The 26433-nt window shown below is 46.3% G+C and overlaps 1 protein-coding gene across 2 annotated transcripts in view; it reads right to left on the bottom strand.

Annotated features, from left to right (window-relative positions):
* The window catches only part of BDH1 (3-hydroxybutyrate dehydrogenase 1), a 36657-nt gene extending 16834 nt beyond the window's left edge, over nt 1-19823 (bottom strand). The window contains exons 1-4 of one of the 2 annotated variants that reach the window (XM_081138427.1): nt 19752-19823; nt 5295-5420; nt 852-924; nt 65-175 (exon numbers count right to left, since the gene is read on the bottom strand). In XM_081138427.1, the coding sequence (XP_080994553.1) occupies nt 65-175; nt 852-924; nt 5295-5377 (267 nt within the window). In that variant the 5' untranslated portion in view covers nt 5378-5420; nt 19752-19823. Of the gene's footprint in view, nt 1-64; nt 176-851; nt 925-5294; nt 5421-15082; nt 15589-19751 lie in introns of those variants that run through there. The other variant, XM_081138426.1, reaches the window with a different exon arrangement.
* Nucleotides 19824-26433: the final 6610 nt, after the last annotated feature.

Genomic DNA, 26433 nt, shown 5'->3' with positions numbered 1-26433 from the left:
AAAACACTACAAAACAATTACTATGTGTAAAGGACAATGGTGACAAAGATGACCCATCTCTTACCTTCATCAAGCAGCCAGCAAACACAAGGAAGCCTTTTGAATGCAGATGCTTGGCCAAGGAGAACCCAAACCCAGAGTCACAGCCTGTGACCAGGACAGCTTTGCTGCCAGCCTATTTTAGAAGATAAGACTTCACGTGAGAAACCAGGATCCTGAGGGCGGAGTGACTAGTCCTCCTCTGGGCAGTAACAACTAGTCTTCCCAAGTGAACCAGGCCTGGCCCTCCCTGCCTGGCTCTTTCTGTCTGGAGATGCACCATAGTCTAGTAGGAAAAGCTTGGACTCAGAACCAGAAGACAGGGTTCTAACCCAGACTCTGCCATCAACTAATAATGTTACTTGAGGTGCCCTTTCTGGACCTCAGTTTTCTCACCTGCAATCACCATCGTCTCCATCACCATAATCACTGTCATCTTTGTCATTACTTACCATGTGCAAGGCACTGTGCATGCATTATTCTTAATTCTCATAATAACTCCATATAGTAATTATGATTATTATGCCATGCTATGCGTGAGGAGCCAGATACTTTTTAAATGTCCAACATGCTAAGTGATAGAAATGGAACTGAAACCAGGCCTATGAGAGTCTAGAGTCTAAACTCTTAATCTCTAAAACTTACTTGATGGGAGGTCGGGGAGGTGGGGTGGAGGTTAAGAATATAAGAAAGTGGATCTGAGTGTCCTGGAAGCCCTGAAGCCCTGCTCTGAAGGTGGCTCAGGGCCAGGGGCCCAGAGGGAAGGGCTCTGACCATCTGGCTGGTTCCCAGGTAGCTGGGCTGCCACTCACCAGGTTCACTGCATCAGCATAAGTGCGACGACCAGCAGGGACGAAGGAGGCAGAGTAAAACAGCAGTGTGTGCCTGCAAGAAAAAAGGAAGCCATGAGCACAGGCTTGTTCCTGGGGCAGAAGCAACTCAGAGTACTCTCAGCCACCAGTGAGCAGCACTGCCTGTGTCCCCACCCAGAGCCCCCAGGGACATCCTGCTGGTACTACAGAGGAAGAGGTCCTCTTTCTTCCAGGGTTTGCTAAGCTGGTAGAAAGTGGGCCATCAGTTGCCATGACTATTTTTGCCACTGTGTAGGAAGAACTTTCAGCTTTGTTAACAAAGCCTTCTGTAAATTCACATCTTAGACCTTGGGTTTTATCCTGCTTCCTGATAGTTTTTTACATTTAACTTTTTATTTTGAAATAATTGTAGATTCACTGCAGTTAAAAAATCATAGAGATGCCCTGTGCATTTTACTCAATTTCCACTAATGTTAACATTTGCAAAACTATAGTACACTATCACAACCAGGATGTTGACATCAATGCAGTGAAAATCCAGAACATTTCCATCACCATAAGGATCCCTCCTGTTACCCTTTTATAGCCATACCCACTTCCCTCCCAACCCACATCTTCTTTAACCAGTAATCTGTTCTCCATCTCTATAATTTTGTCATTTCAAGAATGTTATATAAATGGAATTTTATACTATGTAATCTTTTGGGATTGCTTTATTATTTTGTTTTTTATTGAATGTATTGGGGTGATATTGGTTAATAAAATTATATAGGTTTCAGGGGTACAATCTATAAGACATCATCTATATATCGTATTGTGTGTTCACTACCCCAAGTCAAGTTTCCTTCCATCACCACTTATCACCCCTTTACCCTCTCCTACCTCCCCCTCCCTCACTTTCCCTCTAATAATCACCATACTGTTATCTGTCTAACAGGGGTAAGGAACGTCCAGACATTCAGCCAGCGGGCCACATACAGCCCGGTAAATCATTTGCTCTGGCCCTGCCAAGGCCTCAACAAAGAGACGCAGTTCCAGCCATCATATTAGGGGTGAGTTAATTAAATGTTTGACCAAATATAGCAGACTAATTTTTAAGTTGATAATTTTATATGGCCTGCAAATGATGTTATAAAGGTTTCCCACCCCTGGTCTATGAGGTGTTTGGGGGTTTTTTGCTTAATCTTTTCCCCCTTTTCACCCAGTTCCCCTTCCCTTCCCCTCTGACAGCTGTCAGTCTGTTTTCTGTATTTATGTCTGTTCTTACTTTGTTTGTTAGTTTGTTCATCAGATTCCACATACAAGTGAAATCATATGGTACTTGTCTTTGTCTGACTGGCTTATTTAACTTAGCACAATACTCTCCAAATCCATCCATGCTGTTGCAAAAGGTAAGGTTTCCTTTTTAGGGCCAAGTAGTATTCCATGGTGTAAATGTCCCACAGCTGTTTTATCCACTCATCTACTGATAGGCACATGGGCTGCTTCCAAATCTTAGCTATTGTAAATAATCCTGCAATGAACATAGGGGTGCATATATTCTTTCAAATTAGTGTTTTGGGTTTCTTTGGATATATTCTCAGAAGTGGAATCACTGGGTCATAAAATAGTTCTATTTTTTATTATTTTGAGGTAACTTCATACTGCTTTCACAGTGGCTACACCAGTCTGCATTCCTACCAGTAGTGCACGAGGGTTTTCATTTATTGATTTATTGATGGTAGCCATTCTGACAAGTGTGAGGTGATATGTCAGTGTGATTTTAATTTGCATTTCTCTGATGATTAGTGACATTGAGCATCTTTTCATATGTCTGTATGTCCCCTTTGGAGAAGTGTCTATTCAGGTCCTTTGCCCATTAAAAATTTTTATTTATTTATTGATTTGAGAGAGAGGAAAGGAGAGAAAAAGAGAGAGAGAGGGAGAGAGAAACATTGATTTGTTCCACTTATTTATACATTCATTGATTGATTCACGTATGTGTCCTGATTGAGGATTGAACCCATAACCTTGGGGTATCGGGACAAAGCTCTAACCAACTGAGCTGCCCAGCCAGGGCAGGCCTTTGCCTATTTTTTAATTGGATTGTTTGTTTTTTTGATGTTGAGTTTTTAAAGTTCTTTATAAATTTTGGATATTAGCCCCTTATCAGATGTATCAGCGAATATGTTCTTGGGATTGCTTTTTTCAATCAACATCAATGTGGAGATTCATTGAGATTGTTCCATTTATCAATAATTTGTTGTATCCAAAGTCTGAGGGCTGTGTGGAGCCAATAAGAAGAGCAGGATGTCAGGTGTCAGGGCAGAGACCACATCCAGACACTCCCAGGGAGGTTTTTATCTGGATGGACAGTGTGTACTGGGTGACTGCTGCACACTGGGTATCTGGTGAGGCAGATACACATGGGAAGGGGTGGGTGGTGGTCTGTTCAGGGCATCACATCTCAAAAAGGAGCTCAGGCCAAATGGACATCATTCAGATGGGAGACCTGGGTGCTGAGTGGGGCAACCATGGGAGATGAGCAATGAAAAAAAAATGTAGATAGAATGAGAACTCAGGGGTCGAGTGGGGTATCGGGGTGCCATGGTGACCCTAGGGATAAAATATGAACTTGTTCAGTATGAATGGAGAGGGCAGACAGGAACAGGAGGCCTGCTGTGAGAGGTACTGACCACCCTATGGCTACAGATATAAGGCTGGGAGGTCAATTATTAAGGATGCTGTCACAGGATCCACCCACAGGTGGGGACAGGATTACGAGGCCCTTATCAATGGAGATGTAGCAAAATGACCAGGCCAAGTTCTTCCCTACCCAAAGACCTCCTTTCTGATCCAGGCTCGGCGGTCCCTTCCATCCTCTCCACACACTAGGTCTCCCTCCAAGACCTCCGCTGACACCTTTGCCCTAAGGACAGCTAACGCCCTCTGACTCAGCTCTGCCGCTGACCACCCTGCCCACAGCCCCCGCCACCTAACCAGTTATTTCTACAATCCTTCCAGAAGATTCAGAATCTCCCATGACAGTCTTTCTTTCCCCTCAAATGACTAATACACTTCCCTTTGAGGATAAAACCTTTGTAAAAAGAAAAAAAAGAAAAAGAAAAAAAAAACCTTTGTAAAAGTGTTTAACTTCCTTTGGGATTACTGTCTTCTTAATAAAAAATAACCTCCAGAAATCTCTAAAAGCCACTTTGGGGACAGATTTTGCCATTTCTATGAATCACTCACTGAGAAAGAATTGCAGTAAATCACCTTCCTCAAAAGCCCTTCAGCAGAGCCAGGCTCCATTCCCTCTTCGATGAGATGTCACCTCTGCTGGAAGGGCCATTTTAACTCTTGTTATACGGTATCCTCTGGTAGTTGAAGCCACATCTCCAAGCAAACTGCTGTCTCCCGGGGAAATGGTTTTAAGCAAATGCTGCTATAACCCTAAATGCATGTTCTTCCAAACATATTTATTGGCATAGAAAATACTCATCAATTTTCTAGCTGCTGGGACTTTGAATTTAACCTAACAATTTCGCTCCTCTTAAATATAAAGAAAAAAGCATTGTTTTTTCCTTGCTCTGGCTTCAACAGAGGAAAATGAGGTAGCAAAGTGCATTGAATCCCCTTGGAAAAGGCAACCCCAAAGCTGCCAAAGAAGAGGTGTTTCTTTAATTTGTACTTAGCTTTCTCTGAACACACAAGCAGTTCAGTGAAATCTCAGGATATTTTAGTTAACTGGCTGCTTGTGTAAGGTTTGTTTGATCCAAGTGATGAGACACACCAGTGCCCCGTGCCTCCTGATGCGATGCACTGAGAAGACACACCTCACCTGGGTGGCACCTTCCAAACCAGAATACCTGACTTCAAACACAAAGAAAGCACACAAACCCCAACTGAGAGACATTCCTCCAAAGAGTCAAGGTCAAGAACCACAAAACTCAGGAACTGCCCCCGATAGGAAGAGAGTAAGGAGCCATGACAACTAAAGGCACTGTGGGGCCCTGGTTTGTATCCTGGACCAGGAAAGGTCCATTAGTGGGACATCTGACAAAATTTGAATCAGGTGTGTAGGTTCACTAACATGTATCAGTGGTAATTTCCTGGGTTTTGTGACTGCACTACAGTTTTGCAAGATGTCAACATTCGGGGAAGTTAGGTGAAGAGGACATGGAAACCCTTTGTATTATTTTGGCAACTTTTGTATCAGTGTAGTTATTTCAAAATAAAAAGTTAAAAAACCTGATGAAAAATATTCTTCTGTGCCCTGTGTGCCCTGGGAAGGTCTCTCTCTTCTGAGGACGCCTTTGAGTTTCCTTTGCTGGTCCACGGCGGGGACTAAGAGATACCCTGAGAGTCAGGCCTTACAACCACCAGCATCATCCATGTGGAAGAGCTCTCTATGCTTTGCCCAGAAAGTGTGACCCTCAAGGACTTCACCCTTAAGGTTCTTACCTTGTTCCATCTTCTGCACCAGAGAAACTCAAGGTTTTCCCAGAGAGCTTTGACAGGGGTCTGTAGAGGCGGGCGGTCAGCATTGTGGCCACAGGAGGTAGAATGATCAGCCTCTTCCTGGTGGGTCTGAAACACAAAATGCACCCTCAGCATTGCTTTGTTGCCTACAGAGGTTCAGGCAGGAGGGGCCATTTTTCTTCCAAGTTGCAAAAATCAAATTGGGCCCTGTCTGTTTGGCTCAGGTCCGATCAGATAGACCTGTCCTGTAGCTTCCTCTCAAGCTGCAGCCTCACTTGATGGAGTCAGGACGTCTAGAAACCTGGGTCCTGGTTCTGGCTGTGCCACCAACTCACTGGGCAAGCCTGGACAAGTCATCACCCATTTGCAGCATGAGAGGGTGGACCATTCCAGTGATCCTCACACCAGGCCCTGAAGCAACCACTGGGGACTTAGGGGCCCACCCTCTCAGGGATTCCATCTCCATGAGCTTCATACTCTGTGCTCTCCATATCCGGCAAATCACCAACCTGTGTGGCCCAGGACACCAACCTTCACTCTCGATTTGCCCACATGCCTCCTAGGCAGCTTTTCCAGCCCCACACCATGTATCATTTGAATCAGCTCTTCATCTCTCTCTCCAGCCCCACCAAACACATGGACTGGCTCTGAGGCTAAATTCGTCAGAAACTCATTATAGCATGGGGACTGGAGTTATTAAATGAGACATGCTTTAATCAACCTAAATTAAAACACTCTACCCCTTTCACGGTTAAACCAACTTTAACTGCAACAAGGCCATGTAGACTTAGTATCTCCTTAAGGCTACTCAGCACCTACTTGTGTATATTAACTGTGGATCAGGGTGTGGATTGGTTGCCTTTCTGTTCTGGTCAATTATTATGACGGTTCCTCCTGGCCTCTGGGAAGGAAAGGAAGACTGGAAGGGAGTGGAGCAAGGAAACCACAGCCCAAAAAATGTTGCTCTTTTCCAGGTGAACTGTCCCTTTACACACTTGCCTGTGGTTGGCTACGTACTGTTCGTATCAGCACAAGGTTCTGCCTGCGAGGCAGCTCCTCCCCTGCCTTTTTGCTGTCACCCAAACCTAACTGGGCCAACAGGTCTATAGCACGTTCACTAACTAGGCAACCACTGCAAACTCACTGCAGGAGGCAGGTGGAGGTTTAATCTGTTTAATCCTCAGGAAAGGAAAACAAACAGGGATCGCTAGGCTCCTGCTTCCCCTCCTGCTCCTGCTCACCTCACTCCATTGCCAGCACTGCAGTCAAATTATGTGACTCCCTTGCCTAAAAGCCTTCCCGTGCCTGCTGGAATGATCTCTGCCTTCCTTCCTAACCTTGTCTGATACCACCCACCCCTGTGCTCACTGCACTGTAACCACACTGGTATTCTGGAAGTTTCTCACGTATGCCAAGATCTTTCCAGCCTCAGGGCCCTGGCCCTTGTTCTTCCTCACTCCAGATGGCTGAGTCCTTCTGACCCTTCAGACTTCGCAGAGGCTGTCCCCAACCCCCCATGCAACACACAGGGGTTGCTCTCTATAAGATCACACTTCAATTCAAAATTATCTTGTTTCACTACTTTATCTTCCCGTTCTAGGTCATGAGCTTGGTGAGTCCAGGCACCTTGTCCATCTTGAATCCCCCACCACCACCATGCCTGACACCAAGGAGGCCCTCAGTGAGTCTGCTGAGTGGAGATGAGCTGTGTGCTCAAGGACGCCCCCCAACCCCCCTCCAGACCCGCCCTCCATCAAAGGCCCATGCCCATGATGCCCCTGACAGACTCAGATTCTTTAACTGGGTGACCACCATCCCACCCAAGTACTGACAAGCTGGCTGAGGACACACATCTCCTCCTCCTCTCCCCAGAACTGGAGTCTGAGGTCACCACCACTGGGTGATTTCAAATCCAGTTGTCTATAATTAAAGCCCTTTCTATCCCTTATGCTCAATACTTGTGGCTTTGAATTTAATTTTCCTTCGAGTCAGCAATATCTAAAAGTGCTGCAGGAGTCAAAATAGTTTAAAGTGCACAAAAGCTCACCCCTTGAATAACGTACTATTCAAAACGTTGTCTTATGTGCAGAATGGCAGACTTGTAAATCTCTTTTTAGTCTTCTTAAGTTTCTTAAACATGTTGCCATTTTCACTCAGAATACAATACTGTGGGCAGTGGGATTCCCACATACTCTTCAGGGTTGTCATCTTAATGCCTTGTGCTGGACTTCTTTCTCTGTAAATATTAAGTTCTCAAACCTGAAATGCCACTCACTTGCCTTTTGGGTTAGAATCAGAAATGGCTGTGGGAGGTAGGCGCTAAAGAATGGCAGAGCAACGGGGGGAGGGGGGGGCAGTCTCTTTAGCCTTGAAGTCAATTAGCTGCCCCAGGGAGACTTGACACTGGGGGGCTTGACTCTAAGCGCCCAAATTTATAAGATACCATGGCAAAATCAAGATGCTCACATATCAATCTATAATCTGGGAGAAACTTATCTACCACTAAGAACACTTGGGTCTGCTCTCAAGGGCACCTCCTTTCCATTTTCAATGTATAACCCATGTTAACTACCTGGACACTATGGGTAACCTGTGGAAAGCACAAGGATCCAGTGTGCATCTTGCCCTGATGCTGGGCTCCCTCATTGCACTCTAACAGGACTATCTTGCAGGAGACATAGCTGGTTTCATTCCTGTGAGTCAGGTCACGGTATCCCCTGCAAGGGAGACACATTCCCAGTACTGACATCCTCAGAAGAGGTGGGACATCATCAAGAAACAGAAACACCAGCCCAGCCAGCGTGGGTCAGTGATTGAGCGTTGACCTATGAACCAGAAGGTCACAGTTTGATTCCTGGTCAGGGCACATGCCCAGTTTGCAGGATTGATCCCTAGTAGGGGGCGTGCAGGAGGCAGCCGATCAATGACTCTCTCATCACTGACGTTACTATCTCTCTCTCTCTCCCTTTCTCTCTCTGAAATCAATAAAAATATTTTTGAAAAAAGAAAAGAAAAAAGAAACAGGAACACTGCAGGGGGGTTGGGGGGCAGACCTTAGGCAGGAAAGAGAAGTCACTTGCTTCTGGACAGGAAGTCTGGATGGGCCTTGGCACTACCAAATGGGAAAGGAAGGCCCTCTCCCATTGGAGAGGGCAAGCTGGGTTTAAGCAGGGAACCATCCTATGTAGGGACCCCCCCATTGAGGACCTTAAGACCAGCAAGGTGTGTGAGACTCCAAGGTCTGACAACTGGCAGCCCCTATTCTACTTGGTTGTTTCATTTTGCCAGTCTAGTGTTTTAAAAGGCATGTAACTAGGGAGCTAAGTTATGCTTGAACTCAAGACAAACAGTTTTCACTTACTACCATAAGCCTACCCAGATCACCTTTGTTAGCTACCGGGACACTATGGGCATTTGAGTTGAGATCCCTCACTAGATAGATGTATATTATCCTCTGGCTATTTCCCTTCTGATCACTTATTATAGTCTTGCCTAAAAGTTCCAGCTCAACTCAGCTATGTATGCTAACTGCACAGTTAATGGGGCTTCCCTGAGGCCATGCAAAAGGGCAACCTGACAAATTTTAAAAGCCCTCATTCGAGAAAGATGCCTGTTATTCCTTAGAAAAATAACTACTCTGGAACAAAAGTCTAAAAGCATTATATAGGAACATCAAATGATACAGTGGACATTGTTCTCACCACCATTTTATCATAAATACCATGGTGACTGTTATGGACCTGTGTTTGACAGAGACCTTAATTAGGCAAACCTAATACAGACACTTGGACTAGTCTGAGAGACACTCTAGTCACCAGATTAGACTTAGGTGATGGCCAGTTCTTCCCAGAGAACACTTCAAAAACACTCTCTGCAGTGGTCTGTCCTGCTCACCTGATCCCTGTCGTCTCAGACCTGCCTTTCACCCACATGATTTGGCCTCTGCAGCTATAGTTGGACAGTGAGACCTCCTTCCAGCCATGAAGTACTGGGTTTGGGAGAGACACCTGACCCAAGATGAACCCATCACTCTGTCCCCTGGCACTGAGAAAGAATGCAAATCAGCCTCTGTGGGGCAGGGACATGTGATCTGGATGCTGGAGTGGAGAAGGAGGCTGTTATGCTACATTGGGCCCAACGCCACAGAGATGGAGGAAGCCAATCTGCAGAGAAAGAGAGGAGTCAGGCACAGAGGTGGAGAGAGAGAGAGACAACAGAGCCTCCTTCAGCATGTGGACTCAGAAAAAAAACAACTAAGAAGGGCTCCTGGTGACTAACTGGGCTCTGTTTCCTACACAGGGCCTCTCATCCAAACTGCACTTCAGGCAAAAGCCTGAACTGAACTCCTGGACTGTGCTCTTCCCTTCTGAGGCAGCCCTTATAAAGGAGTTCCTGGAATCCTATTTCAACCAATAGGACTGAGGCTTTCCCTGTCCAACTGGAGCTGTGCAGCTATATCCCCATCAGCATCTTCACCAACCAATCAGAGTGGCTCCATTCTGACCAATTAGGACACTACCTTTTGGATCAATCAAACTGTGAGGATTTGGAGTCCTCATTTGCATGAGGACAGACCAATGGGGGGGGGGGGTCTTCTGTCTATGTAAGTCAGCTCCCCTTCCATTCTAGAAGCACACTTTCCCTGTCCACTGAAGACTGTGTCTCCCCGGCTGAAGCTGAAATACTGAACCATTTAGCCACAGCAGAGCTGCCTAGGCAGAGAGGCTGGCCTCAGGACCGCCTCACTCCAATGAGCTGCAACACTCTTGAGTTGTTCCACAGTTGTGCTGTTCTTGTGCTATATCACAATCCAGATGCTTGCACTGAATAAAGTTTCTTTCTGTACCCCACCCCAAACTGGGGCTCCTGTTGGTGTTGAATTGATGCCAGCCATGGGTTGACAAGCAGATCTGCCTATGAGGCCCTGCTGCCCTCCTGTCCTCCAGCTCTGTACAGCATGCAATGTCTTTATTCTCCATTCTTATTAAGTAGCCAGAAGTTTGTTGCTTGCAGCCAAATATTGGCTAAAACACACTGAAAGCAGGTTCTTTCTCAGGTCATTATTAATTCTTAAACTTGCTCCATGTTCTAAGAATGCCACAATGTAGATCTTATAATGACAACAGAAACATGGGCCTTCCCCTCTGTACTTCTTGATTAGTTACCAGACCAAAGCAGGTCCAATTACTCAATAGTTGCCAGCCAAAAGACAACTCTGAGATGATTTTATGAGAAGAAACAAACTTTATTGCCAGCGAGCAAGCAAGGACACACCAGGGGGGTCACTTCCCAAAGTGGCATGTCCCCAAATAAGGGATCAGATTCATCTTTATTCAGAGAAATCATAAACTTCAAGGTGAGAGGGTTCACCTCATGTACAGGTGGGGGATTCCTGTGCATGCGCAGTTGGAAAACATGACTATACATACACCGCAGGTTCAAAGATGGTGGAAAATTTCCGCCTCTGGGAGATTTTATTATTATAATGAGGGGACAATGAGAATAATTCAGGAGGAGGTAAACAGAGGGTCCTCCAGGCTGCTCTGACAGGCCTCAGGCAGCTTGAGCTGGAGCAGCCCCCTGGTCCTGCAAATAATTCTGGGTTTATTCCTGAAAAACAGGTCTTGCAACCTTCAATGTCAGGGACAGAGCAGGCAAGGAAGAAAGTTTAACAAATTAAGTCTCAGCCTTTGTGTTAAACTCTTGTGTTAAACTCTTAGGAAATCATAAACTATGGTTACACAAACTTTAGAACATCTAGGGTGATCTGAGTGACTTTACTAACCTGTCTAAGCAAAGCTATGAATTCTAAATAGAAGTTAGTCTATGCTAGGCTACCTGCAAGGCTGCATATTTATATGTTAGGTGACGGGAGAGAGAGTGTTACCAGAGCTCCCAAAATTACCATAATTAAAACTGCCGATTAAGCAGGCATTCCATCCCTAGGAGACAGGCTTTGCCTACCAAATTCAAGTCAGACCACTAAACAACGAAGTCTCAGGGCTCCATTCTTGGCCTCTTACCGCCACCAGAGCAAGCAAGCTTTCATAGCATTAAATATGATTAACATGCTGCCAACTCCCAAATGTTTCTCTCCAACCAGCCTTCTCCTCTGAACTCCAGACTTTTTTATTTTCTTCTACAATAGTTTCATATTTCTCTGTCATTTCTGCCAATTCTAGATGAAGCAGCCCTGTTTCTAGATTTTCTGAGGTAGCAGCTCCTAAGTGATGCTTTAAAAATTCCAAAGCACTATTAGGTTTCTCTGGTTTTTCATATAAGGCTACCAATACCTTGGTCAGTATGTTCAGCATCCTTGACTTCTCCAAGTACCTCTGGAAATGCTCATGCTCCAGTTGGTGGCTTTGTAATGGGCCATAAAGACAGTGGCAGCTGCATAGCTTACATCGGAGACCCCACTGGAGGGCTCTGAGTAGCACTGCCCTCTGCTGTCATCTCTGTCTAAGCCTTTATCCCTCCTCACCTGGATTACTGCAGCAGCCTCCCAACTAGGCTCCCTGCTTCCATCCTAGCCCCACTTCGGACACTGCTCAACACCCCCTGCATGGTCCTGTGAAACAGAAACCAGACCATGTCAGGGGGGTTGGGGGACTGGATGAAAGAGGTGCAGGGATTAGGAAATGCAAATTGGTAGTTACAAAATAGTCATGGGGATGTAATGTACAGCAGAGGGAATAGTCAATAATATTGAGATAACTATGTATGGTGCCAGGTGGGTACTGGAAATATTGAGGGGATCACTTTGTAAAGTATATGCTGTACACGTGAAAACAATACAAAATAATATTGAAAGTAAACTGTAATTAAGAAATAAAAAATGCAAAAAAGGGTGAAAATGATGAAAGAAGAAAAAGAAGAAAGGAAAGAAAGAAAGAAAGAAAGAAAGAAAGAAAGAGAGAGAGAGAGAGAGAGAGGAGAGGAGAGGGGGAGGGGGAGGGGGAGGGGGAGGGGGAGGGGAGGGGGAAGGGAAGGGGGAGGAGAGGAGAGGAGAGGAAAGAAAAGGAAAGAAAAAAGAAAAGAAATCAGACCATGTCACTCCTGCATCAAATTCTTGTTCAGAGTAAAAGCCAAAATCCATAAGCTAGGTCCCCATGACCTCTCTGACCTCATCACCCTTGTTCACGGCACCTCCGTCATAGCAGCCTTTCTTGCTGTCCTTGGAACATGACGGGCAAGCTCCTACTTCAGGCCCTTTGCCCTTACTGTTCCCTCTACCCAATGCATTCTTCCCCTCACTATCCTCAGGGCTCATCCTCTCCCTTAGTCTTTTACTCAAATGTCTACTCAGTAAGATATCCTTTGGCCACCCCGACATTTTCTATCCCCTTTCCCTACTTCCATTTTTTTCTGTCCTTGGCAACTTACATTATAACGTTATACATATTGTGCTTATTTAATCTTATTTGTTGTGTTTCAGTCCCATTAGAATGTAAACTATGAGACGAGGGGGGTTAGTCTGTCTTGTTTACCATTGTATCCCCAATACCTAACAGTGCCTTATACACAGTAGGCATATAGTTGAATGAATTAAGAGAGTTTTCAGCAGAGGAATACCATGATCAGACTTATATTTTAATATAGTAACTCTTAGTAGGTTAAGAAACTATGGCAGTAATCCAGGGCCACAATGTACAATCATGCAGGTTGTGCATTGCACAACTCAAATGAAATGTGAAATCCATGGAGATATATAAAAGGGCTACCAGCCCTGGTGGAAACCATGGAGGTAATTAGAAGCGGTCGGTCTGGCTATGTTTTAAAGGTAGAACTTACTATGATTTGCTGACAAATTAAATGTAGGGTGTGAACGAAGAAAGAATCAAAGATATTTTCAAGATTTTGGTGATTAGTCCAAATGACATTAGTCCAACTGACAGATGAAGGGGCCACTCAATTCATAAGTGCTTACCACATTTCAAATCAGAGTATACAGGCTGGTAATCCTTCTCCTCACTGGCCCCTCCAAAATCTATCTTCAGCTATACTTTTCTCATCTACTCATTATACCATTTGCTACACCATCCCTCAACAAGCCCTGTACGTCCCAATTTCCAGGCCTTGCTCATCCCATACTAAATCTGACTTATTCATCTGACCAAGTCCTAACTGACTCAAATTAATACCTGCTCCAAGATGCCTTTCCTGATCCCCTAAATAAAAAACATCAATCTCTTCCCAAATTCGCATTTCACTCCTTCCTTCTGTGCCTCTGTAACAGCACTTACCCAGGGAGGGTAATAAGTAACATTAGAGGTATTTCTGGGGTCTTTCACAGACCCCATCTAAACACCAATCCCCATTGGACTATCAGTGCCCCACAGATAGGACCCACGTGTTATATCATTGATTTCTGATTCCTGCAAAATATCTACTCTGGTGCTTGACAGGAAGCAGACGCTCTATAAAAGCGTATTTAGAGAGAATGTGAAAGCTACACACATCTCAAAGGTCAGCTTCCTAATCCACCGGGGGTATATATACCCTGTGCAGGGGCGGGATCCAACACTCGGGTGAAAAATACATTTACTGCGTCATAAAGGATCCCGGCAGCAAGAGGCTCGCAGGCGACCTTCCAGGATGGAACATGTGCCTCTGCACCCCCTCGCAGGACTGGAGGGTGACTCCTCATCAGCTGACCGTGTTCAGATTTTGGCTGACCGGCTGGAAAAAGCCGCGCAGAGCTCGACAATTAGCGCAACGACAACCCCTCCCCCACCAGGGACGCGCACCCAAGGCGCGCAAACAGCCGGGGCCCCAGCGGCCCCAGGCCCCCTCCAGCCCGCACCAGGCGGAGCGCGCGACGCCCGAGACGCGCAGGCGCCGCCGCCTCCCGCCGCGCGGCGCAGCCAATCTCGGGGGCGCCTTCCTTCCCGCCGGCCCGCGGCGGGGCGCCGCGGGGGCTCGGCCAGAGCCGCGCTCCCATTGGCTGAAGCGGCCCCGCCCAGACAAAGCCCCGCCGTACTCCGCCCGGGCGCCCCCTTGGCTTTCGGCCCCACCCCCGCCGCCGCCACCCCCACCCCCACCCCCACCGTTCCCAGCCCGCTACCGCGGCGCCTCCACCCTGTTCGGTCTCCTTCTGCCCCGGTCCTGTGGCCTGTCCGCGACTCCAGCAACCGCCGGCTTGGCTAGTGCTCAAGGCGGCTGGACCTGCGGCCAGACCTCTGTCTAGCATCCTTCCCAAGGGCGCGCAGGAGGCGAGGGAGCGCTCCCCGCGTCCGCGAGCATAGAGCCTCCTGGAGGACGCGGGAGGTTGGGGAGGGGATGCCGGGCCGAACAAGAGGAGATACGGCGGCGACGGGAGCAGTGCCCAAAGCCCGGGACTACAGTAATGGGACTTTGGGCCGGTTCCTTCCCTTCTTGGGGCCGGGGTCCCCTTAGTGTAAAATGCGGCAGCAGGGAAGGATGAGTCCCGAAGGTCTATCCTGGGGGCCTCGGGCCGCTAGTTCAACCTGGGCCTCCTGCAGAGCACCTTATTCCCCATAACGCCGGGCGAGGCTCCCGCGACGCGGACAGACCCCGGAGGGCGGCGGCTGAGCAGTGTCCGAGGCTGAGACGGGTCCGGGCACGATCGGTCCATTTTCCTACCCTTGCTCCGCCGCGGCCTCACGGCCGGGCCTACAGGACTTTGCGCCCCCTTCCCCACCCGCAACGCGGCGACCCGGCTGAGGGCCGCGCAAGGCCAAACCAAAGCCAGCAGCGCGCGCCGGCACACCCCACCGCAGCGGCGAGGTGCGGGCGCCGCCTCTTACCCCGAACTAAATGGGCAGGGGAGCCAGGCTCGGCTGATGCTCTCGCCTCAATCCGGCGCCTCCCAGGTGCCCGCGCCCCTGGCTCGGCCGACCGTCTAGGGGCGCTGCCGCCGCTTCCTCCTGGAAGGCCCTCTGCCGGCGCGCACGCCCGCGGCCTCAGCTACCCGGATGCGCCCCGACACCTTGGGTGCCCGCGTTCCGGTTGCGCAGGCGGGCCCAGGCCTCGGGCGTCGCCAGGGCGGGGGCTGCTCCCGCGACGCGGCTCTGCGCTGGGGCGTCTGCCTGGCCCCGCTCGGGCTGAGAGTTCCCGCAGTCGTTCAGCGCCCAGCTGCCTGCCCTCGGTAGGCGCCCCCTGCTGCGCGCCCGCTCGAACCTCAGCCCCGCACAAGTCTCCCCGCCCCCCCCGGAGCCCGCGGGGAGAGAAGGTGCTGCTTCAGGAAGTGCGCAGACGCTCGCGAGGGAGAGGCGCCTGCCAAGTCCCTGCGGGTTTGCTGCCTTTAGAGCTCACCGGGGTGGGTGGGTTGGCTTTTTGTCTTTTAATCACATGAAATTTATTTAAAGATTTTAAATCATGCGAGGATTAAAATAAATAAATACAGGTGTCCCCCCAAAAATGTATACACCCACTTTGAATAATTATAAAGGCAGAGTTCATTAAAACAGCTGATAGCTGTTAAATGAAAATGAAATGTATTTTAATAAACACGGCCTTTATAATTATTCACAGTATGTGTATACATTTTCTGGGACACCCTATAGTTGAATAGCACAGTTTCCAAAAGTTTCAACAGTACAACCTCAGAGGACAGTCAGCACAGATCAGGCTACTCCACCCCTGCCAGTTCTTCAGAATAAAAAACAGACTGAGGAAAAAAGGAAATTATCAGGGCAAATCATTGGCAGAGTTATGTTTAGGTCAAATTACAGAGAAAGGCTGATTAGAAAGGGACCATGCAGATGAAAACGGGGAAAGGAGGGGGAGGAGTTGTGGAGTAACTGGCTTGGTGGGGTTTTAAAGAAACCTGTCAGGGCCATCCCATGAGCTTCTTCAGGGTCCAGGCTGTGTCTTCTTTATCCCCAGCCCCTGGCCCATAGAGCCTTTAAAATTGGGACAATCACGGAGGGAGGATGCACTTGGTTTTCTGTACCCATTTCACAGACAGACTCAAGCCAGAATACTTGCTTCAGTGCAATGGTTGAAAAGCATTACTCCATGTCACAGTCATAACAACGAGTCACTACATTGAGTCACCAGGTTACACTTTTTAGGTTTATGTATTGCTGGAAAAGCAGTTAATTAAGGGAGAATTAATATTCCACCTAGGAAAACCATAGGTCCTGACTTTGGACTGAGAATTAAATGGAAATATAGTTCTATTTATGGAAGACAGGAAAGGAACATTTAAACTGCCTGTGGTTACATCAGACTCCTCCTGTGGCTGACCTCATCTTCCCAGCCTGTCTTTCTACTCAAGCTTTGCTGTGGCAACCAGCTGCATGCAAGCCTAACCCAAGAGCACCTTGCCTCAGCCCCACCTTGTATCTTTTTGCCTCAGGGCTTCTATGTCACTGTAGCCTGGGACCCCTGCAAGAACCTGGATGTGTAAAGGGACTAACACCCCAAGGGACAACCTTTGACCAAGGCAGACAGGAGCAGGTGGAGAAATACTCCGCTCTTCCACTCTTCTAGTTAGTAGTCAATTCCAAGGTACATTCTAGATAGCTCCTAAGAGGATGGAGCCCCAGTTGCCACTGTAGTGCCCAACTTGATCAACTCAGTAATGCAGCCTTGGATTTCCTTTCTTTTTCCCTCCTGGATTGTTTGACTCTTCCCAGTCCACCACTCCTGTTCTTGGGTTCAGTCCCCAAACAAACTACCTGTATACAAGTTCTTGCTCACGCTGTTTTGGGGGAACCCAGGTTAAGCCATTAGTTAACCCAAAAGAGGCATCTCAGTCCACCTTCCAGGCCTCATTCTCACCAAATTAATACTGCTAACAAGGAATTGATTTGTTCAGTTTGAGCTTTTACTGCTTTTCTCTCCCAGTCGCCCTGCCCTCCAGAGACAGGCAAATCCCTTCAGAATATCCCCTTGCCCAGAAGGTCACAGTGTTTGCTCTTGTCCCTGTATTAGCATCAGAAACTCCCAGGAGAGGGCCAGCTGAAGGGCTGGACTAAGTGAGTGTTTCACAAAGCCATACTTAGCCCCACTTTAAACCTCTCCCCTCCTTTCAAGGTCCTGGCTGCTCACTTTGAAAATGGGAAAACTCAGTTCTGTGCCAAGATTCTCTCTCCTTCTTACTCCCCCCACCCCCTGTCACTCCATAAAAGTAAGTCCTCTGCCTGGATAACAGGTCTCAGGTACTTAGCACATTTTCAAATCATTTCAACACCAAGAGGGTGTTGTTGCAAATTACCAAGCTAGGTTGGGAGAGAAAGAGCCCTTAGTCCCTGCCTTAAAAAGGAAATGGGATGTGTACATAGCTAAATGAATCATTAGAAGTCTCCTGTAAATCTTCTTAAAAAGGGACATGTCAGTGTAGTGGGAGTTCTGGCAGGGGTTCAGGAGAGGCTTTGTAAAAGAGTTAGCATTCCGAAAGACTCAGTGTTTACTCTTGTCCGCATATCAGCTCCTAATTGCTTCCCAGCTCACGCCCTTCTTGAGTCCCGGCTCAGGCTCTTTCGTTGCCTCATCTTCCAAGGCCCCAGCCCTCCCATGCTAGATCTGGCCCTGCCCCACCTATGAATTCTCCTGATCTTCTCCTCCCTCAGTGTTAAGCATCGAATGCCAGACAGTGCAGTGAAATCCTGCCGAGAGCCAGCCACCTCAAAGCCGTCCAGGAGCCCACCCAACTGTGCAGCGCTCTGTACTGAGTTCTGCTGGGGGACAGAGAATAATAACACCATCTACTACTATCCCAAAGCCGCAGGTCTTCTGCTCGTCTTAAGGCAATTGAATTTTCTTTAAAAACAAAACTTTTTGGCAAGAAATCTTACCCTTAACCTGCAGAATTTTAGAAATATCAAGAGGCTTTTTCTATAATTGACAGTGAAGGAGAGAAAAGGCCCAATGTATTACTCTACAACAAAGTTGTGCCCGGCCGGGCGTGGCTCAGTGGTTAAGCATCGACCTAGGATCCAGGCGATCAGGGTTCGGTTCCCCGGTCAGGGCACATGCCCGGGTTGCGGGCTGCAGCCGACCAATGACTCTCTCATCATTGATGTTTCTGGCTCTCTCTCTCCCTCTCCTTTCCTCTCTCTGAAATCAATAAAGATATTTTTTAAAAAAAAAAATTTAAAAAATAAAAATAAATAAAAAATGAAACAAAGCCATGGTGCTCAGAATCTAGTGTGCTGAAACGAGTCCATGGTCTTCACATGGTTGTACAAGTAATGAGAGCTGGAGGCCCAGGTTTCCCCTGAAGCGAAGAAATAAGGAAAACAGGTGCTCGGGCCTTAAGGGAAAGAGAGGGATGGTATCCCCACCCCTATCCCCACCGCCTTGCTGTCTCTTGACTCTAACAGATTTAATTAAAACGTTTAAGCCACAGAGTTGGGGACTGTAGACTGGGAATTTAAGCAAAGTTCTTTCAAGGAAATTGGGATCTTTGAAGATGGGAGAATATAGGGAGATAAAAAACAACTGTGTCCCCAGCTCTGTTTATTCCACCTCAAGCTACAGCAACCCATAAAACTTCCCTCCTCCTTTCCTTTGGCATGGCTTAAGCCCTTATTATATGTCAGGCATTGGGCTTTGTTCTTGGAACGCCATAACAGCCCAGTGCAGGTTCCTGTGCTCAGTTATACAATGTGGCAGTTAGTGACTGACTGCTGGGTACCAGACGCCAGGTCAGGTGCCCTGTGTGCATTGTTTCACTTAATCTCTGCAGTAGTCCTAAAAGTAGCCCAAGGTTATCTGCCTTTTGCAGCTGGGGAAGTCGAGGCTTTGAGGGGTTAAGTAACTAGCCCACAGCAACACAGGAAGTGTCCGCGGAGACAGATCCCACCTAAGTCTGTCCCACTGCAAAGACTTTTAAGCACATGACCAATTGTCCTAAGGTTCTTGCTTTGAAAGACAAGTATAAACGTCCACATTTATAAGGCTATTTGGAGTACAAAAATTTTTTTAACCAATTGGGCATTGTTTCATCAGTAATCTAACAGAAGCTAGAATTACTTGGAAGTTACATGGAAACGTCTTTCAATGAGGACAATACAGATGCCATGATGTGTTCCCTTCACTTAGGGAAAGTAAATATAGGTTCTGATTGATCATATAAACTTTGAAAGACAAAAATATGGAACAAGATTCTTAACCCTTAAATCTGATTTAATTTTCTGAACTTCAAATTCTATTTTTTCAAAGAATGTGTAATATGTTACAATAAACTTAAAAAAGGATATAAAACCATATGCTTATCAAAATATATTTTCAGTTTTTTTTCCAATGAGTGTGCATTATATTTTCTGCTTATTCTACCGGAGACAGAGCCTGCTGTTTCAAAAGGTAAATTGAATTGCAAAGCTGCTGCCTCTTGTTTGGGGTTGCCAGCACCTCTTTCCAAAGGCCTACTTGCTCCACACCAACCCCCTCATCTCACACCAGGCTCTTCCCAAGACTTGAAGATTTTCCCTCTGCTGAGAGTTCTCTCAGTTGGCATTCTCTCACCTTCTTGGGCACGTAGCAAGGCTCCCTCAGCACTATTGGCACGGCACACAGGATCCTCTCCAGGCAAGTTACAAGCCAGATACTCCTGGAATTCTCAGTTAATAGGGGGTAAAAGACACCCCAGGAGGCCTCCTCCAGACTTTATGTGTATTTCAATGCTTGTCTTAAGCTGGGAGGGGAAATTCTCACACTGATCCTAACTAATAATACAATAAAATATTTAGACTTTTGGGTGTTTGTTTGTCACTGAGGCAAAGTTCAGCTTTGTAACTATTTGTTTTAAGCTTAAAATGTCTGAGTCTGGCCCTCTGACAAGCAGAGGGTCAAAGGCAGGTGCCGCTACTTGGGGACACATAAGAAAAAATTATGCCAAAGGGCAGCTCCAGCCAACTCCATCTTGAGCTCTCCCTGCCAGGTATATGTGGGCGTAAATGAGCATAGGAACTGGTCTGAACAGAATGAGAATATCCTGAGCATGACACAGAATCAGGACCTGAGAAAAATTTCAAGATGGCCAAGTGACTTTGGACTGGCTCACCTGCAAGAAGGAGGGGCCAAAACATACGCCTTTAACATCAAGGGGAGATAAGGAGGAGTATGTCTGGAATACAACTCCCTTAGGGTGTTTCAATATTACCATGCCCTGTGATTAAAGCCAATGGAAAATTACAACCGGATTCGGGCAGGACTACTAATGGCCTGGACTCTTCATGAATGAAGGTTTGGTTACCTCATCAGGTAAAGAATCATGACCAGCTGAGGGCAAAGGGAATATGGAAAAGACAGTTGGAAAAGGTAATTATAAATACCAGCTACAGCCACGTGACCAGTTATGGAAACAAGGACTGTAACTGTCATGAGTATTTCTTTCTTATTTTGGGGGGAGGAGGGTGTGTGATACCTTTGTTTTCTTTCTTCTCTTATCTCCTTATCATGTAATGTAAGATATTTTATATCATATATATCATAGTATTGTTAACTTTATATCATAGTACTTAAATTATGGGATACCAAGGAGAAGAGTAAACACCACGAGGACTTTGCCTCCTCTTCTGGGGAAAAGGTTAGTGCATTTTCAGTTGTATGCAAGATAGTTATATCACATTAGGTGGAATTATGACCTTATTATTGTCTTTTTTTGGAGATTAAGTATGGCTAATCTGATGATATGTATGGGTGCCAAGTTGACAAGGAGTAGACTGTGATGGTTAAGTTTATAAGTCAACTTACAAACAGTGCCCAGATATTTAGTCAAACATTATTCTGAATGCTTCTGTGAGGGTGTTTTAGAATGCAATTAACATTTAAATTGGTGGACTTTGATAAAGCAGATTACCTCCATAATGTGGATGGGCCTCATCCAACCAATTGAAGGTTTTAATAGAAAAATACTTATCTTCCCAGAAGGAGAGAGAATTCTGCCAACAGATCACCTTTGGACTTGAAATGCAACTCTTCCCTGGGTCTCTACCCTGCCAGCCTATAGATTTTAGATTTGTAAAGCCTCTGCAATTATGTCAGCCAGTTCCTTAAATCTCTCTCTCCTACCTCTCCCTCTCCCTCTCCCTCTCTCCATCCATACACATTCCTCAGAAAAACCCTGGCAAAAAATATCCACCCAGTGTGGTCTGCTACCCTGACCAGACTCTGAAACAACATTGAAATAGATCCTTCTGCTCCAAATTGGTTCATCTTTCTATCTAAGAGGGAAGGACCCAATAGCAGCAGGAAGGGCCCTTACTCAGGGGCCTGGAGCACAGGCCAAGCTGGGATGTGGCAAGCCTTCCTTTTCACCCTCTCCATCCTGAGGCCTCTGTGGCCACTGCCCTCCAGGTGCTCACAGCCCAGGGAAGGGGCAGACACCACTGCAACGTATTCCACTCCAGGGCAGCTGGAGTCAGGTGATATAACAAGCAAAACCATAGAGCTCTGGGAAGATGGAAGAGGGAGGTATTCCTTCAGGTTGGGGCCAAGGAGCAGGCCTCGTGGAGGAGGTAACTACCTTGGATCACAGACTCAACAATAGATAGGGTATTTTTCCTCCAAATTTTTACTTTGAAAAAGTTTAAACTTATAGAAAAGATGAAGGAAGAGTATTATGAGTGCCCATACAGCCATAATCTAGATTCATGAATTGTTAACAGTTTGTCACATTTGTTTTTCCTCTGTATTTATACACACACACATATATACTTTGCCCAGTCGTTTGAAAGTATGTTGCAGGCATGATGCATCACTCTTAAATATTTCAGCACATATCTCAAAAGAACAAGGCAATTCTCCTATATAACCATAATACAATTGTCACATTCAAGAGCTTTAACATTGATAATAATACGATCTAATTATTCTATATTCAAATTCCTTCCATTGTCCCAATAGCATTCTTTATAGTGTTATAGTTTTTTCCCCTAAATCAAGATTCCAATCAAGGATCATGACTTGCATTTAGTTATCATGTCTCTTCAGTTTCTTTAAATCTAGAACAGTACCCTGCCCTTGGCGGGGGGTGAGGGGGGGCCTACCTTTCATGATATTGACAATTTGATGGGTTCAGGCTAGTTGTTTTGTAGAATGTTTGAAAATCTGGATTTGTCTGATTATTTCCTCATTATTGGATCCTGGTTAAACATTTTTGATAGGAATACTACATAGGTGTTGTTTAAGAAAATTTGGGCAGGCTGAGATGAAGAAGTGTACGTCAGACATAGGAAACAGCAAAAATTATGTCCCTTGGATGTGAAAAAGCCCAGCGTGGTCCTAGGGCGCTGCACTGTGGCCTGGAGCCGGTGGGCAGGGAGGCGGGAGAAGGCTCAGTGGCAGGAGATGAGAATGGCCAGGAAGTTCAGTTCATGTTCATTGGCCTTTGTTCAGAGGCCACTGGGGAATGACAGCCTCTGGAGGCATATTAGCTTTTCATAAAATCATAAAAGAGCCCCAAAGATCAAAAAGCCTTCCAGACCCAAAGAAAGAAGTCTCAAAATGTATAGTTCCAGGCCCCTGAAAGAGATATTTTGAACAACAGGGCCTTCCTCCCCAAGCACCTCCCAGCATGCAATGTATTATTAATTGGAAAAAAAGAGAAAGTATCCATGAAATAAAAAGGAGCATAATCACTTTGAGTGTCATTCCTCTTTCTTTCACTATTGTCTACCAGCTCTGTCATTATCCACTGTCCTCAGAGGTGTTTCCTTTCACCTCCCTTCCTCTCCTTCCTGGTCGTTACCTAAGCCAAAAAACAGATTCCGCCAGTGTCCTCCCCTTCACCCCTCACATCCAGCCCGCCTGGCCAGCCCCCTGCGGTGGGTGCTGCGGAAAGGGGGGCGAGGGCGGGCAAGAAGCAGCCTGCCAGGTGCTGGCTGTCAGGACTGCCCCCTCTGCCCCAGTTGGGGACCCTGGGACATGCCCAAAGGCAGATCACTTCGAAAGGCCCTGACGCAAGGCGGGGTTGCAGGCTGTGAACAGGAAGCAAGCTGTGGCCAAGCTGATGGCCAAACTATAGGGAGGAGCTTGGAGAAATGAAGAGCATCTGAAAAGACGAGGCTGAGGCCTGGCCAGGGAGGGGTGGGGTAGGGGCCTAGGAAGTTTATCTCCTGAATTTCAAAGAAGGGGCATCTCAGCCCGTGCTCCAGACTTTGTTCTCGTCAGATCTTTCCCAAGCCTATTAATGAGGAATTGATCTGTTCAGTTTGAGCTTTTGCTCCCTTCCTTTCCCAGCTGCCTGCCCTCCGGAGCATCACCGATGAGCTCTCAGAGACGGCAGGACGCATCAGCGTCTCCCAGGAGCGAGGCCAGCCGAAGGGCTGGACTGGGTGACAGTCTGACCAAGCCATCTCAGCCCCACCTGAAACCTCTCCCCTCCTTCCTACGGCCTGGCTGCTGACTTTGAAACTGAAGAAAGTCTCAGCTTAAGATTCTCTGAAGGACTGGGTCTTCAGTTGCAGCCTGTGTCCAAATGACAAAGCTGTGAAGAACTCCTGGAGTCTACTTAGAAAGCAGCAGTTCGGCAGGTCTGAACACTTCTGAGTCAAAAAACTGGCATCCAGTTCTGCCAAAGTCTAGCTGTGTGACATTAAAACCTCTCCTCCTTGAGCCTCAAGCTCCCGTGCATAAAACAGCAAGGCAGGCTTGGGTAATATTGAAGATTGGCTGGAGTTCTGATGTCCCATCATTCGTATCTAGCGTGGTGCCCTCCTGACTCCTCCCGGTGCTGCACTGCCCTTCTGGTTCCACAGAGCTGTGATCAGGAGACAAGGCGGAGGGCCAGAAAGGAGCCCAACACCCCTTCCCAACTGTGGTAGCAGAGCTTGGGAGAAACCACAATGAACCAAACTGTCCAGAGGCGGAGCTCTCCATTTCATTGAGAAATAATGAAGTTGTATATTGAGTTAATAGTCTAATTAAATGTTATCATTCAACAGTGTATCAGTGAACATTTTAGGTAAATAATACTCCCTCAAATATTAGCAGCCTCTGCCAGCAATGAGTGACTCACCATGTGTGCACACATCATAGCCTGGCTTCTCTTCTAGGAGAAATTAATTGGAATGTGACAACTTCCTTTGGGCCAGAAACAACAAAAAATTCCATGTAATAGGTCTAAATTAATTAAAACAAGGCTTTGGAAAATGCTTCTAAAATTTAGGGCTATCCAAATTTGTGTACCACAAAGTTATAGATAATTTTTACCTTAATAAAATAGCCATATAAAAATGCATAATTTTGCTCTCAGTGCTCCATGGCATTTAAAGCAGTAGCATAGCTTGAGGCCTATGGCAGGGCCCTCTCTGGCCCTGGTCCCAGGGGGGTATTAGACATAGGGAAATAGGCATATTCATACACTAGTTGTTTCAAATAAATTTTAGGGGGAGAGCAATTTGGCAATATCTTTCAAAATTCAACCTGGCAGTTCTACTTCTAGTAATATATCATCTAGATTTACTTGTAGAAGTACCCAAAGGTGCATGCAAAGTTATATTTACTATAACACTATAATATCAAAAAGCTGCAAACAATATAAATATCAAACAGTGAATGGATAACTAAACTAGGGTGCACTCATGCAATGAAATATATTTTGCAGAGATGAACTAGGATAGGCTAGTATAAAAGACCTGTAATATATTTTTAAGTGAAAAAAGCAAATTAAGGATCTGATGAATAGTATGACCAACTCTGTGTGTGTGTGTGTGTGTGTGTGTGTGTGTGTGTGTGTGTCTGTGTGTGTGTGTCATGCTTACATTTGTTAATAAATTTTTTAGAGGGAAGTACAAGAAACTATTAAGAGTTATTACCTCTGGTTAGTAAGAGCAGAGATCGATGGGGGGAGCACTTTTTACTTTATACCTTTGTCTGTTTGAATTTGTTGTCAGAGCATGTAGTACTCTTATAATTAAAACAATAACAAAAAAGGCACTGAATTAAAATTTCTTAGATGCAGCCAATAACAACCTAGCTTCAGTCAATGACAGTGACTGAGAACCTGCCACATACAGGCAGTGTGCTAGGCACTGGGCCACACAGCTGTGAGTCTGAGAATCTCCTTTCTAGTCCACTAGAATTGTGTTCAGCTATTTGCTGCCAGGTTTTTCTCCTTCATTTCCAAGGTGGCAGGGACCCTACAGAACCCCAGGAGAAAACATGTCACACACTGTAGTGTGATTTCTTCATGGATTTCCCTAGAAGACTGCCAGCCTGGGCAGTGGGCCAGAGCCCCTCTAACTGCTGGTTCACACACAGCTGGCAGCGCAGGGCCCTCCAGGCTCAGGGAGGCGCTCTGACCCTGACCTTGCCTAGCCTCACCAATGTGGGCAGTGGATCAGAGGATTTTTTTGTAACTAGGAAAACAACTCAAAGTCAGCCCTTCCCCAGAAGTGAGTAAACATCAACATCCCCAATTCTGAGACAGGCCCAGAGAGATGCTCTCTACACAGGCATGAAGCCCTCCAGGCTAATCACTGGTCTGGGAGCTCCTGGACCTCAGGGACCAGACTGGATTAATTTCTGTACCCCCAATGCCTCGCATAGTCATGACACATAGGTGATGCTGCACAAATGTTTGCTGAATTGACATTAGGGCCTGTCTTCTCCCCCAACAATCACACTTCTGCAAAGAGCTGACTTTCTGCTCTTCATTCCTTAGGGCCTGGAACACTCAGCTCCCTGAAGGTGGTCCATCTTCTTGTAGAATCTGCACTCTGCACCCAGGAAACTCTTAATGACTTGCTCACTTTAATACTGACAGCTTATTCTAGACATTTTAGAAAATAAAGGTTACTGCTCAAATAAGATAAACATTTTATATTCCCTCACCCTCTTGCTCTAACAGCATGCCCCTCCCCCCAGAACATACTCTCCTGGTGGATCTTCTGGTCTCACGTTCTATAGATTCTTTCACGTCCATCTGTCTTCAGTGGTAGTTTTCACAGAATTTTCTATGTGGCCTTTTTTTTCAAAAAAAAAAAATATATTGTTCCTCAAAAACGACTGCTTTTCCAATTCTCATTTTGTCTGTCTCTGTGAAACAATAGAGAGGGAATAAAAATTAATTCACAGGATTAACTGAGATATGTGTGCAAAGTGCCAAGTAAACTATAAATGTGAAAACATTGTCCTTTTTATTCTTATTATCTTATTATCCAAAACTATCCTTTTATCAATGGGGAAACCTGGGGGGGGGCAC

This window comes from Miniopterus schreibersii, assembly GCF_964146895.1.
Source record: "Miniopterus schreibersii genome assembly, chromosome: 5".
Lineage (NCBI taxonomy): Eukaryota > Metazoa > Chordata > Mammalia > Chiroptera > Miniopteridae > Miniopterus > Miniopterus schreibersii.
The sequence above is the reverse complement of the archived record's forward strand: the minus strand, read 5'-3'. Positions and strand labels throughout refer to the sequence as shown.